General features: G+C 35.7%; 1 protein-coding gene across 2 annotated transcripts in view; it reads left to right on the forward strand.

Annotated features, from left to right (window-relative positions):
* The first annotated feature begins 1,561 nt into the window (after nt 1-1,561).
* LOC123555017 (ras-related protein Rab6) overlaps nt 1,562-18,772 on the forward strand; it is a 30,979-nt gene continuing 13,768 nt past the window's right edge. For both annotated transcript variants that reach the window (XM_045345532.2, XM_045345531.2), the window contains exons 1-7: nt 1,562-1,756; nt 8,440-8,498; nt 9,474-9,527; nt 10,448-10,553; nt 11,554-11,665; nt 13,012-13,105; nt 15,081-15,144. In XM_045345532.2, the coding sequence (XP_045201467.1) occupies nt 1,687-1,756; nt 8,440-8,498; nt 9,474-9,527; nt 10,448-10,553; nt 11,554-11,665; nt 13,012-13,105; nt 15,081-15,144 (559 nt within the window). In that variant the 5' untranslated portion in view covers nt 1,562-1,686. The remainder of the gene's footprint in view (nt 1,757-8,439; nt 8,499-9,473; nt 9,528-10,447; nt 10,554-11,553; nt 11,666-13,011; nt 13,106-15,080; nt 15,145-18,772) is intronic.

Consider the following 18,772-nt stretch of genomic DNA (forward strand, 5'->3'; position numbering starts at 1 on the left):
CTGCTATTTCTTGGGTAAAACCTATGAGTTGGGTCTCACAACTATGTTTTGACCTGAAACCATGTTGTTGTGGGCTAAGGACGTTGTTCTTGTCGAAGTATGACATTATGTTGGAGACTAGTATATGCTCTAATAATTTGGATACTATACAAGTCAGGGAGATGGGCCTATAATTACTGGGTTTAGATTTCTGACCTTTTTTGAAAACTGGTGCTATGACCGCATGTTTCCAGTCGTTCGGAATAATGCCAGTTTCAAGTGACCGCTGGAAGATGACTGTTAGAAGAGGGGCAATTTCATTATGTAGTTCTTTAAGTAACCTGGGTGAGATTTCATCTGGCCCTGATGCCTTATGCGGGTTTAAACCTAGAAGTAGTTTGTCTACACCTTCGACACTTATACTTATTGGAGACATAGGCGGGTGGGTAGGAGTGGAGGCTGCACTTTTCGATAGTTGCTTAAGGCTGAGTGGTTGTGGACGGGAAAAAACAGATTCAAACTGACTGTTGAGTATGTTGGCCTTGGTGACTGGGTCTGGATGTATCTGACCATTGCTACTAAGTGGAGCTATACCAAAGTTTTCAGTTTTGTTGTGCTTAATAAAAGAGTAGAATTTTTTCTTTTGACCTTCACCAGAGTTGTCTGTAAAAATTACGGATTCGAGGTATGACCAGTAAGCACTTCTGATTTGTTTTTGGATGCTAGACCTGAGGACTTTAAACTTTTGGACTTTAGTGGGGTCTTTGGAGGGTGACCTTTTGAGTTTGGAATAAAGTTTATCCCTTTTCCTAATGTTCCTGACAATGTCCTGTGATATCCAAGGAAGGTCAGCACGTAACTTGCATAACCTACTGGGTATATGGATAGATGATAACCTGTTTATTTCGGCTTTCAGGCTGTCCCAAGAGGTGTTTGGATCAGCATGGTGTATCATTGAAGGTTCCATGTGCACCGCCGTATGAACACGTCTGCGGATGTCTCTAAATTATTTTTGTACTTGTAGCATGTGTAAATGTTGAGTTCTGCTTAACCCGGGGCTAGAGGGCGTGGACGGTAGCATGCATTTCCACTACCGTCCATGAACAGGCTCAATCAGACCGAGCCTGCAACATTTTCGTTTTTGTCGTGTTGAGCGACCTTCGGAGTTTCCACTTTTTCTATTCCGTAGTGTAGTCTGCTATTATTGTTCCTGGTTGCTCTTTTACAGTTTTTGTTATCTCAGGTATTTTTAAAATTCTTTATTGCACTTGATTGGTGTGTACAATAGCTAACGACACCCGTTTATAAGTACTGAATGTGTGCGTTTTTAATTTTGTTTTTAATGATTGTTTGGAGTGTTTTAAAATCTCAACCGCTTAGACAAGTGAGCCTAACAGGTCGGTGGTGTTCTGTCACCCAAATCCACCGCCCCTGCGATTATAGACTCTTTCACGCGTTTATACTACATATTAACTGTATTCGCTAAGACAGGCCAGTGTAACAGACTTAGAACTGCGATAATTTATACCTTTTCGTTTATTGTTCGTACTTTCGGTAATTTTCTGACTAACGACGCATGCGTGTTCTAATAAACGTGGCTCAACTTCCGGCAAATTTTGACAGAAAAATTCTATGATAATTTATTTTAATTTTCGGGTTCACGCAACTAGTTAAAATAAAATATTCTGCGTATTCCATTCTATCATTATGGGTTCAAGTGGTGAATTCGGCAACCCGTTAAGAAAGTTCAAGCTCGTATTTTTAGGCGAGCAGAGCGGTGAGTGTTTTGACAAGTTTGACAACCAGGCCCCGTGTTCACAAAACATTTTTCGGTCTCAGCGGAGTTTGAGTTTGAAATTTTAATATCAATTTTACTAAAACTTCAACACTTAGTTCCAAATGAAACTGACCATCAATACTGAAAAGTCATTTGAAAATAGCTATAAACTTAGAATTTAGTGTTAAACATGCTATTTAGATATAAATGACAAATAAAGTTTCATTATCAAACTCAGCTGAGACTGAAAATGTTTTGTGAACACGGGGCCAGTAGTCTAAATAATGAGACCTCGGGCAGACCGATTCTACATTTTGATATTTTACTTTGTCTACCTAGAGGTCTCAACCAGAAACAATCAAAACTGTGGTGGAAACTGTGGTCAATTGAAATTATGCTTGATCAGTAGTCACGATTTTTCTTTAGCCCTAACTGCTTACCTGTTGTTTTAAATGATAAATAGTAAATAAAAAACATAAGAACAGGACATATTAATCAAGAATTTCTGTTGTAAAAAAATTAAACCTCTAACGTTTCAATCGTCTTCATGTAATGGCGGTCGGAGGCGTGACCAATGAAAACGCTTCGTGTAGTAATGTGTTTACCGGTGATCGGCCATTTTCCAATATGTAGTACACTCGTGTTAAACCTTGCCATTTTTTTAACTGCCATAGTTTGAATTTTTCTCAAGAAATCTCGGTAATATATACATCATTGAAAAGGAAAAATTACTGGCTTTCTATGTATGTATTTCTTTTTTATACGCCCGTTTGAAAAACGGGACGTATTATGGGAACGCCCCTGGCGGGCGGGCGGGTTGGCGGGCGGGCGGCGTCCACAGACCTTGTCCGGAGCAAATCTTCTACATGCATGAAGGGATTTTGATGAAACTTGGCACAGTTGTTCACCATCATGAGACGGAGTGTCATGCGCAAGAACCAGGTCCCTAGGTCTAAGGTCAAGGTCACACTTGGAGGTCAAAGGTCAAATTCAAGAATGACTTTGTCCGGAGCATATCTTCTTCATGCATAGAGGGATTTTGATGAAAGTTGGCACAATTGTTCATCATCATGAGAAGGAGTGTCATGCGCAAGAACCAGGTCCCTAGGTCTAAGGTCAAGGTCACACTTAGAGGTCAAAGGATACAAGAATGAAAACTTTGTCCGGAGCATTTCTTCTTCATGCATAGAGGGATTTTGATATAACTTGGCACAAATGTTCACCACCATGAGGCGGAGTGTCATGCGCAAGAACCAGGTCTCTAGGTCTAAGGTCAAGGTCACACTTAGAGGTCAAAGGATACAAGAATGAAAACCTTGTCCGGAGCATTTCTTCTTCATGCATAGAGGGATTTTGATATAACTTGGCACAAATGTTCACCACCACAAGACGTAGTGTCATGCGCAAGAACCAGGTCCCTAGGTCTAAGGTCAAGGTCACACTTAGAGGCCAAAGGTCAGATACAAGAATGACTTTGTCCGAAGCATTTCTTCTTCATGCATGGAGGGATTTTGATGTAACTTGACACAATTATACACCATCATGAGACGAAGTGTCATGCGCAGTTCCCTTCTTTAGAATTACTTCCCTTTGTTGTTACTATAAATAGCTTATATTGTAACTTTTTCATTACTAGTCGTAGGGAAAAATCGAGACCACTTTTCTGTAGTACAACATGCATGCTACATCCAATTTTGAGGTGTATTTTGACCAGTCTCTACCTGGTAAAGATTTTTGTGTGGACTTACAATTTTTTTTGATTTTTTTTTTTTTTTTTTTTTTTTTTTTTTTTTTTAAGATTAACTTCCCTTAGTTGTTACTATAAATAACTTATATTGTAACTTTTTTATAATTGACCGTAGGGAAAAACCAAGACCACTTTTCTGTGGTACAACATAGATGTTACTTTCCAATTTTAGGTGTATTTTAAGGTATCTCTACCTGGTAAGGAGTTTTTTTGTGGACTTAGAAAAACAAAACACTTAGTTATTACTAAACAACCACAAAATTAAAATTCCATTTGCAAATACAGGTGCTAGAGTAAAGAAATTTGCTGTGACGGGCGTATATTGTGACATTCTTGCACTCTTGTTTATCCGTTGCATTATTATAACATAATTCCCGCCCAACGGATTCCATTGGGTTTTACTTACGCAAAGAAGAGGACAGTGCTATCACATTCTTTACCTTTTCTGGTTTGTACTCGGAGGCGGATATCGACAAGTCAAAATAATATAACGATATTCAACACTCGAGTACAATTATTTGGACTAGACAACCAGCAACCGAACTTGTTTTTTTATAGATACAGATTGTTTTTACGTTTAGTTTTATTATTTCAGAGTTAGACATTTATTTTTATGGTTGGTAGCTGAGTTGATGCAGTTGTAGAATGTGTTTCCTATATCTGTGTCACATTCTAAAACCTGTACTGGCTTTTGTTATCCAAAAATCTAGCGTGGTCCAACTAATTTGATGCGTTCCTAGACGCGAATGAAAAGAAGAAGAAGATGTGATCCTAGGAAATATTAAGATAATTTTTTCATATGGGCAAATAACCCCACTCGCGTCAAACACTCGAAATACCAAAGTAATTGAAGCAGTTTCCGATGAAATTTTCATCTCTGCCGACGCTTTACCTGTATAGGTAATTAGGTTTAATAGTCCAACTAATTTGACGCGATCCTAGAAAATATTTAGATAATTTTTTCATATGGGCAATATCCCTACTCGTGTCAAACACTCAAAAGACCAAAATATTTGAAACAACTACTGATTAAATTTTCATCGCTGCCAATGCTTTACATGCTATAGGTTCAAATGCTGATTATTTCACGAATTGGCCATAAACTCAAATAAAACTTACATACATGTATCGAAAGGGGATTCAATTCCTCAAGGATTTATGTAAAAATGATCAAATAATATCCAAAATTTCGATTTTTCTGGTGATTTAAACCTATATGTATGTCAGTCAGGGGTGTAACTGTTTCAGGTTATTGCAGTTGATAACCCATTTGAGTTATTGCTAAATACTTTCATAACTTGTTTCAGTTATCATAAAATATTACAAAGCTCTCCTGTGCCAATTCCTCATTTTTAGCTCGACTATTCGAAGAATAAGTAGAGCTATCCTACCCACCACGGTGTCGGCGTCACACTTTGGGTTAAGTTTTTCGTACCAGTCCACATTTTGACAAAGTCTTTTGAGATAAAGCTTTGAAACTTTCAACAGTTGTTTACCATCACCATGACCAGTTAAAGGCAAGAGCACATAACTCCATCAAGGATTTTGGCTGAATTATGGCCCCTTTTGACTTAGAAATCATGGTTAAGTTTTTTGTACCAGTTCATATTTTGACAAAGTCTTTTGAGATAAAGCTTTGAAACTTTCAATACTTGTTAACCATCACCATGTCCAGTTATAGGCAAGAGAACATAACTCCATCAAGGATTTTGGCTGAATTATGGCCCCTTTTGACTTAAAAATCTCGTTTAAGCTTTTCTTACCAGTTCATATTTTGACAAAGTCTTTTAAGATAAAGCTTTTAAACTTTCAACACTTGTTTACCATCACCATGCCCAGTTATAGCAGGGTTCGCACAGGCTTGAAAAGTACTTAAAAATGAAGGGCAGTCTTGAAAAGTCCTTGAAAACAAAATTTGTCTTGAAAAGTGCTTGAAAATTGCCCAAAGACCTTGAAAAGTACTTGAATTTCTTATTTTCTCGTATGCTAGACAATTAAAATCTCCCTGAAAATCAAAAGTAAATCTTTTAGATAAAATCGGCAAGTTTCGAGCAATGGGCAGAGCTACGAAAACGCCGTAATAAAAAGGGTCGAATGTGTTCGGGACGAAAGCGAAGTTTGGTCACGAATGTTTCGTACTTTCTGTTAGCGTTGCCTCCCCTGACTAAAATGGCGTCAATTCGTCTAATGAATGACAGCTAGAATTTACAAATCTGTGTAAGTATTAATTATAAATAAGTCCTTGAAAACTATAAGACTAGTGCTTGAAAAGTCCTTGAATTCGACTTGGCCTTGTCTGTATGACCCCTGTATAGGCAAGAGCACAAAACTCCATCAAGGATTTTGGCTGAATTATGGCCCTTTTTGACTTAGAAATCTTGGTTAAGTTTTTCGTACCAGTTCATATTTTGACAAAGTCTTCTGAGTTAAAGCTTTGAAACTTTCAATACCTGTTTACCATCACCATCTCCAGTTATAGGCAAGAGTACATAACTCCATCAAGGATTTTGGCTGAATTATGGCCCCTTTTGACTTAGAAATCTCGGTTAAGTTTTTCGTACCAGTTAATATTTTGTGTAAGGTGTTTGACATATGGCTTTGAAACTTTTATCACTTGTTCAGTATAATAGTCTCTATCTGTAGGAAAGAGTACATAACTCTGTCATCTATTTTGGCTGAATTATGGCCCTCTTTGTACTTGGAAATTTGTTCTGTTTTCATACAAGTCCATGTTTTGTCAAAACTATTTGACATATTGCTTTTAAACTTTGAACACTTGTTTATCATCATGATTTCAATCTGTAGGCAAGAGTACATAACTCTGACAACTATTTTGACTAAATTATGGCCCTTTTTGGACTTAGAATTGGTTCACACATTGCCATTTAGTGCAAGACGTACCGAAATCCACAAATACGGGAACATTGTTTCTCTGATCTTTTTTTTTTTCTTTTGTCTGAATATCTGTGGTAATATTTTGACCCCATTCTTCAGTCAATTCTTCGAATAGTCGAGCGCGCTGTCATCCGACAGCTCTTGTGAGTGTGACTAATGCAATTATTTCCTGAATCCTTGACCTTTTATTTTTCCAGCTATGCAGTAAATTTTTTATGCAACGCTGATAATGTTTTACGCAAAAGGTTTAAAGCTATAAAACTCTTAACATCCCATTATCCTTATCAGGTCATGATCAGACTAAAAGAGAATTTGATTAACCACGGATTACTACTAATTTCAAAGGTCACTTTGTGAGAGCAGCAAAAAGACTTTTTTTGAATAACTTACCTGAGTTAACTATATTTTATAACTAATACAGGTTTTAAAATGCTTGAAAAAGTAACTGAAATAGGTTACATAACTTAAAACAGTTACACCCCTGACTGTACACGATTAACGTTTACAACTTGTCTACACGCAGTATGCGTAAGCGATAAAACCAATAACTTTACATGACTGTGTACTGTGATTTATCTTCCATTATTTTGGTCCTTCAAAGTTTTAACGTTTAGATTGCCCTTCACAAATATAAAACAATCTGAACGTCGAATTATTTTGACTATAGGTTTAAATGACGATTATTTCACGAATTGGCCATAAATTCAAATAAAACTTACATGTATCGAAAGGGGATTAGATTCCTCATAGATTTATGTAAAATTTATCTAAGAATATCCAACATTATGAAACTGGTGATTTAAATCTATGTATGTACTGTACACGATTAACATTTACCGTGTGAACTATGCACAAGTGATAAAACCAGTAACTTTACTCAAGTGTGTACTGTGATTTTTCCTCCATTATTTTGGTCCTTCAAAGTTTTGTTATTTAGATTGCCCATCACAAATATAAAACAATCTGAACGTCAAATTATTTTGACTATTATCCAAGGGTGCTAGAATCAAAATTTTTTTGGGGGGTGGGGGGGGGGGGGTGTGGTTGAAGTTGAAATTCAGAAATTTTCACGAAAAAGGAATTTTTGATAGTTACTTACTATTTCTAAGTGTTTTCCTTAGGAAGTGCCTGTGTACAGGTCAAAACGTACCCACATGGTAAAGTCAAAATGTACCAACATTAAAATGCAGCTCGGTCTTGAGGAGTCGATGACTGAATTGGTGACTTTAAAACAGGTTAACTAATTACATACACACAATGCCCTCTCTTGATCAGGGTTGTGCCTAATTATTTTATAAAATAATTAATTAATTACAATTATTTTGACAATCTTATCAATTAAATTACAATTAATTACTTGGTTTTGGGGACAAATAATTAACTTACATAAATTGCAACTATTCAGGACAAGTAATTAATTATAATTGATTTTCATCAAAGGCATGATTTGATGAAAATCTTCCGGCAAAAAACAACGTTTCAATGCAGCCAAGTTAATGATGTGCCTAAGCAAACAAGACTAAAAATGCGTTTCCTACAAGTTGACCTTTGTACTGTATGGGGTGAACTACAGTAATAACTGTATTCACTCAGAAATCACTTTTCAGTTATATAAAATCATTTTATATTGGTAAACAGTACTAGACAAAAACTTGTTTGAAATTCCCTGTTATTTATTCAATAGATTGAAAAAAGGCAAGAGTGAATTACTATCAGAAATGTTACATTATTTTATCAATACAATATTTTCCAAAGAAAAATAATGCAAATGGCAGCTTTTGTTTAACAGTGTGAAATTTCACCTTAGCACTAACAGGCATAATAATTAAGAATGATTAATTAGATTTAATGGACAATTATTGGTCGAATTTGAGTCAGTAATTAATTAATTACAATTACTTTAATTGACTTTTGTCTCAATTATTAATTACTTTCAATTATTTCAAATTTGTTAATTAATTATAATTAATTAAATTATAATTAGGCACAAGCCTGCACTTGATATTACATAAATTTACTTTTCACTTTTTCTGTTTTTCAGTTGGTAAAACTTCTCTGATTACAAGATTCATGTATGACAGCTTTGATAATACATACCAGGTAAATTGCACTTTTCTCTACTGCTGCCTGTGAAAACTTAATGGTCATTGAATACTTTTAGTCAGGAGTACACATGGCCCAAGCAGACATTGTCGCACAGCTTCCACGTTGAGCAACTACGAGGATGCATCTTAGAAGGGATATATTTTTAAATATTTTTGTTGTAGTTACTCTTAAGAAAATTTATGTTTTGCCTTTTAAAGAAGAAAAAAAATTGGGTTTTCATTGTAAAAAAAAATAATGTTATTATAGAGAGTTGTCTCAATCTATATTCACCAACATTATTTGTATGTATGTTAACAAGAAAGAAATGATTCTCATAACCACATAAAATTGCCATTACTGCTTTTATGCTCATAACAGCAATTTACATAACTATTGTTCCTTCTGTTGATAATTGCATAATGTTTATTACCACTAGCAGTTATGCAAAAGATGTTTTTTTGGATCTTGCTGCAAAATATTATGTTATGGTACTGCATATGTTATGTATACAGGCTAAGGTAGATGGCTTTTTAAGACAGGCTTGTATTAGAACAAAAAGTCAATTTGGGAAGTTAGCTGATTGGCTTCCTAAGGTGCATAACTGTTTAATACAGGTGGTTGCTTTGGAAGGTTCACAGGGCCTCCTATTTGCAGACTGGTTAAGGAAGCTGACTTAGAATCACTTACTCCTGACCAATGTGGGTTCGAGCCTCATTCAGGGCATTGAATTCTTCATGTGAGGAAGCCATCCAGCTGGCTTACAGAATGTCGGTGGTTCTACCCAGGTGCCCGACCGTGATGAAATAATGCACAGAGGGGCACCTGGGGTCTTCCTCAACCATCAAAGCTGGAAAGTCTCTATATGATTATACATGTAATTGTGTAGGTGCGGCATTAAACCCAAGAAAAAATAATAGGTAGATTCAACTGTTCTTGCGCTGTGCTAACGTCAAAAATAATGTCAAGTTGGTTTTCATTTTATGTTTTCAGGCAACCATTGGCATAGATTTTCTGTCAAAGACTATGTACCTTGAGGATAGAACAGTAAGTGATGACAGATTTTGATCCTCTAGATTTTTGTAGCTTGTGAAGCAAAAGAAGATGCATTAGGTTTAGAAACTTACTTGTCATAATGTGTCTGTGGCTTTGTTTTATACTTACGACTTTTCATAGAAAGTGAAATTATGGTTGGTAAAAACTGTTTGAAACGCTACTTAACTGTTGCCAGATTTGGCCTAAAATTCAATGTGTATGTTAGAAAATTATTATTTGTGTACTACTAAAAGATTTTTTAGTTGGACTTTTCAAATCGTAGAGCTTTTGTAACCACTCTGGCTTACATTTTGAAAACATTATGCTGCTTTTTCAACTATGAAACTGTTGCTAAAGCTTTTGTATGTAAGCTGGTATTAGGTGTTAAGGTGTATGGACTTCAAATAGTTGAGCATGCTGTCTGTAGATAGCAGTTGTGTTTTTGAAAAGTCAACTTTTTTAGAGAGTCCCTGATATTTACTGTACACAGTGTACCCTTCTATAAGGAGAAGACTGTTGAGCTCCATTGTAAGTCCTTAAATATTTGATCCACATAAATCTTTCTTATATATTGATCAGCATAAAATGTCCTTATATGTTGAATCCACATAAAATATCTTTTAAGTTTGATCCACATAAAAGTCCTTAAATATTTGATCCTCATTGTGGTGTTGGACAGGAATATCAAGAATGTTGAATGATAATCAGTTTGCATGCTAATATATTTTCATTGATGTCTGTGGTTTGGTAATGGCTTGATAACAACTAACCAAATATTTTCCTGTTTGATCTTAATCCTTTTAACAGGAAATATTCTTACCTGTTGATCAATCTAGTTTCTGTTTTCTGTGGTTATCATGAGTTTTTGTTTTGGTTTTAATGAATGACTAATTGGTATATGACAACAAAGTAACTGTCTGTCTGTGTTTCAGATTCGATTACAATTGTGGGATACAGCAGGACAGGAAAGATTTAGAAGTTTAATACCAAGTTACATTCGTGATTCATCTGTAGCAGTAGTAGTATATGATATAACAAGTAAGTTACAATAGTAATACATCTCAGGGTTTCAGAAATCAAATGTGTGGAGCCTGGGAAGCTACCGGACAATTCTGTCAGGCTACTAAATTTTTTCAGAGTGTGCCCACCAGGCTACCGTGAGAATCGATCTTAAGTAGTCTTAAGTAGTCCAGAAATTAATCATGTTTTCATGAAGGCCACATCAAGGCATGAATTTTGACGTGTTTTCATAAAGGCCACATCAAGGCATGAATTTTGACATGTTTTCACGAAGGCCACATTGAAGCATGAATTTCAACAGCAATAATTCCCTGTATTTATTAAGTGATACAGGCTGGAGGCTGTAATTATGCATCTCGTTTTCAGGTATTGCTGATTTGTGGGTATTAGCCATTGGCATTGTTTAGTAAATATGTGTTGTGCATTTCATGGATCATATATTGCTTAATCTTTATGGGGAAAAGTTACTTTTAGGAGAGGAGTTATTTCCATGGGAAAGGCTTTTTTTTTGGGGGGGGGGGGGGGGAGGTGTATGAGAAAAATGATTAATTATAGGGGAAAGGTAATTCTTAGGAGAGGAAAGGTTAAAATTTATGGAGGAAAGGTTAGTATGTTAAACTTAATGCCATATTTCTCATATATTTAAGATTTGGTATTTTAATGTAATTTATGTTTTGCCCTTTTATAGACAGTGGTCATGTTCAGATCAGTTAAAATAAGGATTTATTTAGATGGTGGATTATTGCTGCTTAATAAGGATACTTACAAGTGTTTAAAATTCACAAGTCTCTCTATGTGCACATATTTTGAAATCATTAATATTTGCTGGGGACTAGTTTTCGTGCATTTCGTAGTTTCATGCAGCAAAATTATATCACAATAAATAAGCACTGAAAATTTACTGACTGAATAGCGAACAGTGCAGACCATGATCAGCCTGCACGAATGTTTGCACTGGTTGCAAAGGCAGAGTCACTTGCTGCCAGCAGTTTAAAAATTAACATTTTGAATATTTCAGATGCAAATAGTTTTCAACAAACATCAAAATGGATAGATGATGTGAGAACAGAACGAGGTAGTGATGTTATAATAATGTTAGTTGGAAATAAAACAGATCTTTCAGATAAAAGGTTAGTATTGGAAATCTTAGTAAATGTTGATAAGGTTGCTTTGAATAATGTGCTTTAGGATTCGAAAAAAAAATCTGTTCTTTTAATCTTTTGCCATTGAAAGATAAGTTGTTTAAACCCCCATATACTCCACAATTGACATGAGCAATAAAATATTTTGTGATTAACAAGATATCCACTTATTGATTCATACCTGAGATTATGTGCTGGAAGGGACGCCTAGACCCTCTGTCTGTCCATCCGTTAGCACATGTTTTGGCTGTCTTGCTTTAAAGTCAAGGTCATTCTTAGGGGTCAAAGGTTGTATGACTTTGTTTTGTGTCAGCTCTGTAACTTTTGAACCGCTTGAAGGATTTTGAAGAAATTTTGCACAGATGTAAACGTGCAGAGCGAATATTTTTTGATGGCTCACTTCAAGGTCAAGGTCACACTTAGGGGTCAAAGGTCATACTTTTGACAGTTTAAATACTGAATGCCAAGCACAGGAGCTACAGGTACAATGTATGACCTTTCATGTTTTGGATGCAGCCTAGCAAGGGATTGAACTCAGTTTCTTCTGCACTCAAACCTTGCCATTCAGCCACTGAGGTATAAACTAGTTCAGAGTTGCTGTGATAAGTGTGTATGAAGGAGACTGGCACAGAACCTGATGTGATAATGGCCTCCCAGTAGTTACTTCTCCCAGTAAGTGGGAGAGACAGAGTCAAACAAAAGTTGGCTCTTTTCAAGTTAATAAATTCATCTATATCATATCTGTTTTTCACGCAAAAAATCATGGTTTATAAAGTTTGAAATAAAGTGAAAATTCAAGCTGAAGTGTTTGTAAATCTGCAATTTTGAATCCTTGAAGAGTAGCTTGTTGTTATGCAACTGCAAAACATTTTTTACACAGTTTAGGTTTATCTAAATAATATAAAGATTATGACTTTCTGATAGTAAAAAAATGCAACAAGCTTAGTTGCTTATTTCAGTTATAAGTACAAGAAAGAGAAAAAAAACCGAAAATGACTCAGAATGGGAATTGAAGTGCTGAAATCACACCAGAGGCAATTACAAAAACATGGCATATTAAGAGAAACAATTTCCATGTATTTCATTTTGAGGGCATTTTATTTTAGTTATAGTTAAGATAATGAACTAGTAAAGACAATCAACAGGTTCTATGTGACTACAATCATTCTCATCTTGACTGTAAATGTAGATCAGCCAGCATGCGATTTCCATCAAAACCTGACAGTGCTTAACTCGCATACGGTAAAAACATAATTTTGTTTCCTTGATTGTTGCTATGGAAACAAAGCATGTACACATGTATATAATTGATAAATTCACTTTCATTTTTACAGACAAGTTACTTCAGAGGATGGTGAAAGAAAAGCAAAAGAATTAAATGTGATGTTTATAGAAACCAGCGCAAAAGCAGGATATAATGTAAAACAAGTACGTTAATGCTAATATAATATACTATGAAATCATTAATATTCATAGGGGACTTATTTTCCTGGTTGCAGCAATTCATGCCATGTGTTGAGGTTCAAGGTCGCACCTTCCTTCTGAGTGAAAACAATTCCCTCAATAACAAGAGATGGCTTCAGCCTTCATTGGTCAAACTTTATAAAATGATTGCCTGTGGTCAGTAGATGACTCTTATTGCTTTGGGTTCAGTAGGTTAAAGGTTAAGGTCACCTTAACTGTGAGGTTGAAAACTGTTTCTGATCAATAACTGTGAAATCTTTGGGCTGTAGTGGTCATAGGTTGACTGTGGTCAGATGGTCAAATGTCAGCAAGGGTTTTTTTTACGACTGGGGGAAGAGGCCCCAGCCTGTCATTGGGGGAAGAAAATAGCGCGTGACGAGCAGTTTTGGGGGATTTTTTCACTCAGGGGGGAATTTACAATTATGCATAATAAACACTTTAAACTATGTTTTTATTACATATTCTTGCAACTTTTAGCAACTATACACACTGTCACTTAGCAATAGATGGACTTGCACTAATGTTCACTTACCATTGTAACAAGGTGGGTGGGGAGAGTTGAAATGCTCAAATCATTGAATATTTAAAGGTCACATGCTTTTATTCACAAAAAAATGCTTTAAAATAAGAGTTGCTTTTGCAAGAGTCATCATATTATTATTAAATGCATACTTTTGTTGGCTTTTTATTTCAATTGTACTAGAAAATCTTGTAAGAAAGGATAAAAAAGTCCGAAAATCACGATCGCGAAAACGTGTGACGAATATGAAAAAACGAAAGCAAACATTAAAAATTCTTGATAAATACCCGTTTAAATTTCATCTTTTCACCAGAACTATTCCATACTTATAATATCTGATTACTTAAAACATTTATATTTTATTTTGCTCTAGCAAAATACCTCGGCAAAGATAATAAATTTGCGTAACGGCCGACCGGCTTATTAATCGAATCAAGCACATATAAAATAATTACTTTAAATTTACAACACTATTACACAATACAGCATAAGCTGGTTACGGCTAATTTACAAGAGGTACAAACACGATAATCTGACGCTGCATTGTTTATCAATCATCTATATTACATACTGATGATAACCATGTGTCAGTCGGCGCGTGGCGTGATTGACATCTGTCAGTAGCTAATTAACATACGACGCTCCGCCTACTGTCATACTTACGCTGGTGTCGACAAACAGTATGAAGTTCACTGGGATTTTGATTGACAAGGGGCAGAGCTTTCGAACTCGTTACGCATCAAAGAGTATTACCGCGAGACAAGCAGACGCCCATGGCATATTATGTGCGGGTGAGATACGAGTTTTTATCGATTTTCGCTGGTCAAAACCGGAACCTCGGGTCCACTGAACGCTCTTCTAACATTTTTCTACTATTTCTAAAGGTTTTCACACCCATTGAAAATTGTGAAAGACCGTCTGCAATTGTGAACGGGTCCGATATTCGGTCGGGAAAATCGCTGGGAGTAATCTCCATTGCATTGTTTACGATTTTGGAGGGGGGAATTTTGGACGTAGGGGAATTTTGACTGCGGTAGGGGAAATCCTTGGCTGTGGGGGAAATCCTCGGCTGGGGGACGAGGCCGATATTCGGCCTCTGCTATAGAATAAAAAAAACCCTGGGGGTCACAGTGATCTCCCTCTTGCAGACCTTCTTAAGAGGTATATGTGTTTTACAAACAGCTCTAAGACTTGCAGAAATTCAATTCTTTAATGATAAAATTAGTCTTTACCATCCTACTGTTGATGTAAAAATACACTTTTACCATTAAACCTTCTATAAAACAGACATTTTTGTATACAGACTGCATATAACTGTAGGTTTGAAAATTATGCCATTTTATCATCACTGTTAGAAGATAACAACCACTTTAAATGCTGTTACAAAGAATATTGTACCTGTAGTGTTTATGCTTTCAGTTATTCCGTCGTGTAGCGGCTGCATTACCTGGCATGGAACAAACAGAACCAAGAAAAGATCAGAGTATCCTTTTGTTAAGCATCTGTATAGAATATAAAGTGTTTATAAAATAAGATGTCATTTAGGCGCAGATTTGTTATTAAGTTTAGAGGTTTGACATGCGTTCATGCTCTGGGTGTCATGAATTTGCAGAATTTCTGCACGAACTGGTATTAAGTATCTTTCATTTCTTGAATTAAGCAACTTGTATGTATCTTTTTATGACAGCTGGTACGCAAGATAATTTGAGGGGCACCTGGGGTCTTCCTCCACCATCAGAGCTGGAGAAGTTGCCATATAACCTAAATTTTGTCAGTGTGACTCTAAACCAGACAAACACAAAGCAAAAAAAAACAAGGAAATTTGGTTATAATCCAGACTGAACAACCTAGTAACAGCACATAAAAAGCATTTAGGATAAATAGTCATATTTATAGGTTACTGTGAAATCATTAATATTTGTGGGGGACTAATTTTCGTGGATTTCGTGGTTGAATTAATCCACGAAATTTAATCCAAGTAAAATTCCCATTCATTTTACGTTCAAATGTTGAAATCCATGAATTCATATCCCCACAAAATTGCCGTTTTGACCAAAACCACGAAATTTCATGCCGATGAAATTAAATGATTTTACAGTACTTATATAGAAGAACACTTTGCCGAGATACCGGTGTCCTCTGTGGTTGCTAACTTTGAATCACTTGCACCCCCCCCCCCCCCCCCCCGCCTCCACTGCTTTCGGTTTGAACCTCACTTGGGGTTAAGAACTCTTTCATGTGAGGAAGTTGTCCATTTTGCTTATGGATGGTCAGTGGTTTTACCCAGGTGCCCGCTCGTGCCTAAAATAAAACCAGTAGAGACACCTGGGGGCTTCCTCAGTCAGAAGCTTGAAATCACTTTATGACCTGAAATTGTGTGGGTGTGATGTTAAACTCAACAAAGACAAAAACAAAACACCAAGATACCCTTGAAAGTATGAACTATTTAGAGACCTGAAATGGATTTGAGGTAAGTTAGAGTGTTGTGGCCTTATGTAATACATTTGTTGTGAAATGCCATAGCCTGTCTGTGTGCTTTGATTTTCAGTTTATTCTTTTGTAAGCACATTTGTTTTTGCATATTGCCTACTCTGTATTGTGTTGCATCTATTATTTATGCAACTTCCAGACTGTTGAAACTCTAGATTGAAAATAAGAGAAAATCAATAGGAACATAAATTCTATTCATTTATTATTCGTACAACTTGAAGAATTCTTCCATGCAGATTCAGCTAAAATTAGTTCTCTATTAAACAACATCAGTAAAAATATTATATTTTTACATTACACCTAGATATTTTGCATTTTCCTACCATCTGTTCAAAAGTATCAGAATCTTGTAACCTTTTGCAGATTAAGATTTTTATTCAAAGATTCTTAAAGGGGAAGAAAGTGGACAGCACATGTACAAGAAATTCTGAAAAACTTAAAAGGTAAAAATCTTCACAGTGTGCCTTTTCAACTTGTAGCCAGAGTTCTTTTCTAACACTTTCATGACTGTTATTTGGGAATTAACTTAATTTTTAGCTCACCTGTCACATAGTGACAAGGTGAGCTTTTGTGATTGCCCTTCGTCTGTTGTCTGTCCTTCCGTAAATTCTTGTGAACACAATAGAGACCACATTTTGCAATTGATTTTAATCAAACTTGCACACAACTTGTATTGGCATAATATCTTGGTTCCTTTGGAAAACAGGCCAGATGACCGAGTGAACACGATAGAAATGACATTTTACATTTGATTTTAACTACACTTACACACAGTTTAAGTCACAATAATATCTCGGTTCCTTTCGAAAACCGGCTAGATTCCCTCATGGGTTCTACAAGGACTTTTTCCCAATAAATCTACCTCTGGTAAAAGGAGGCAGTCCAAAAGCAAAAAAAGTATGCTTTTTTCCCAATTCTGAACTTAAAATTCCCAAATGAATGTAAACCTTTGGTGTTCTTGCTGCTTTACAATAGTTCTGCTACTTTATCTGTTTATTTTGGTTCTGTAAACAACACTTATAATAAACTGTTGAACAAGTATTAAAATGCAACACCACATTTGGAAATATTACACACAAAAGCACCTTTATATAGCTGATGGTAATTTTCAAGTTTTCTCAATTAAGACAACTTCCTAGAGCATTTTCCCAATTCCACCTGTGTTGGTGGCATTCCTAAAATGATGGAAAAAGGGCCTGTCAACTGTTACTGCCCCTGAAAGGGACAAAAATTTTATTTTGGCCCTTTCAGCCATATAGAGGTTTCATTTATGCTTTAATCTGATACAAACTTGCACAGAATGTTTGTCTTGATGATCTATAGTCAAAGATTGAAACTGGGTCATTTTGTATCAAAAACTAGGTCACAAGGACACATCAAAGGAAAAGCTTGTTAACACCCTAGTGGCCACATCTTCATGAAACTTGGTAAGAATGTTTATTTTGATAATTTCTGTGTCCAATTTCCAAACTAGGTCATGTGGGGTCCAAAACTAGGTCACCCAGTCAAATCAAAGGAAAAGCTTATTAACACTCATGAGGCCACATTTATGACCCTATCTTCATGAAACTCAGTCAGAATGTTTATCTTGATAATTTCTATGCCAATTTTGAAACTTGGTCATGTGGGGTCAAAAACTAGGGTCACCCACTCTTACTAATTAAAGGAAAAGCTTGTGAACACTCTAAAAGCATTATTTGTGAACCGATCTTCATGAAACTTGGTCAGAATGTTTATCTTGAGGATTCGTAGGCCAAGTTTGAAACTGGGTCATGTGGGGTCAAAAACAAGGTCCCCACTCAGATCAAAGGAAAAGCTTGTCAAGACTGTAGAGGCCACATTTATGACCATTTCTTCATGAAACTTAGTCAGAATGTTTATCTTGATTTTTCCAAGGCCAGGTTTAACAGGTGAGCAATATAGGGTCATGATGACCCTCTTGTTAATTTTTCGAACTAAGTTAAATGGCTAGAAGTAGAAAAAATTAACATTGAGAGGGTTGTTTGAACTTCACAAAAGACCATGATTGGCATTTGTTTATTAATCTCTTCATTGAAAAAATTTTTTCCCTCTAACTTTACAAACACTAAAACACAATGTTGCAGATATTATCCCTTTTTATAAACCTTTACCCTTATTATTACCCATTCAGTATTTTATAGTCTAGAATTACTTTATAACTGGATACAAATAATTTGTCCATGGAAGTGCATTGTTATACCATTATTTGACAGATCTGTGTTGACTGGGCAATACAGATGTATTCCTGTATTGCCTAGGGATAAAACAGACATTTAAATTTCACAGCTTTTAATTTTAACGATGCTGTAAAACTTTAGATCTGCCATTTTAACTTTGATAGTTCGAGTGAGTGAGTGAGTTGGGTTTTACGGCAAATCGACACAAAATGGTCATATATCGCCGAGAAGTTCAAATGAAAATTAATGAGATGCGAAGTTGTAATGGAAAAGTAGTTTTATTTAAAAGTGATCATTTAATAACATAGTCAAAGTACAGTTGTACTTTGTTTGCTCGAACTCTGTGGGACCGGCAAAATTTGTTCGAGTTATCTGTAGTTGGAGCCATCAAGCAATATACATTATGTAAAGATTTTGCAAGGA

The sequence above is a fragment of the Mercenaria mercenaria genome, chromosome 7, assembly GCF_021730395.1.
Source record: "Mercenaria mercenaria strain notata chromosome 7, MADL_Memer_1, whole genome shotgun sequence".
Taxonomy (NCBI): domain Eukaryota; kingdom Metazoa; phylum Mollusca; class Bivalvia; order Venerida; family Veneridae; genus Mercenaria; species Mercenaria mercenaria.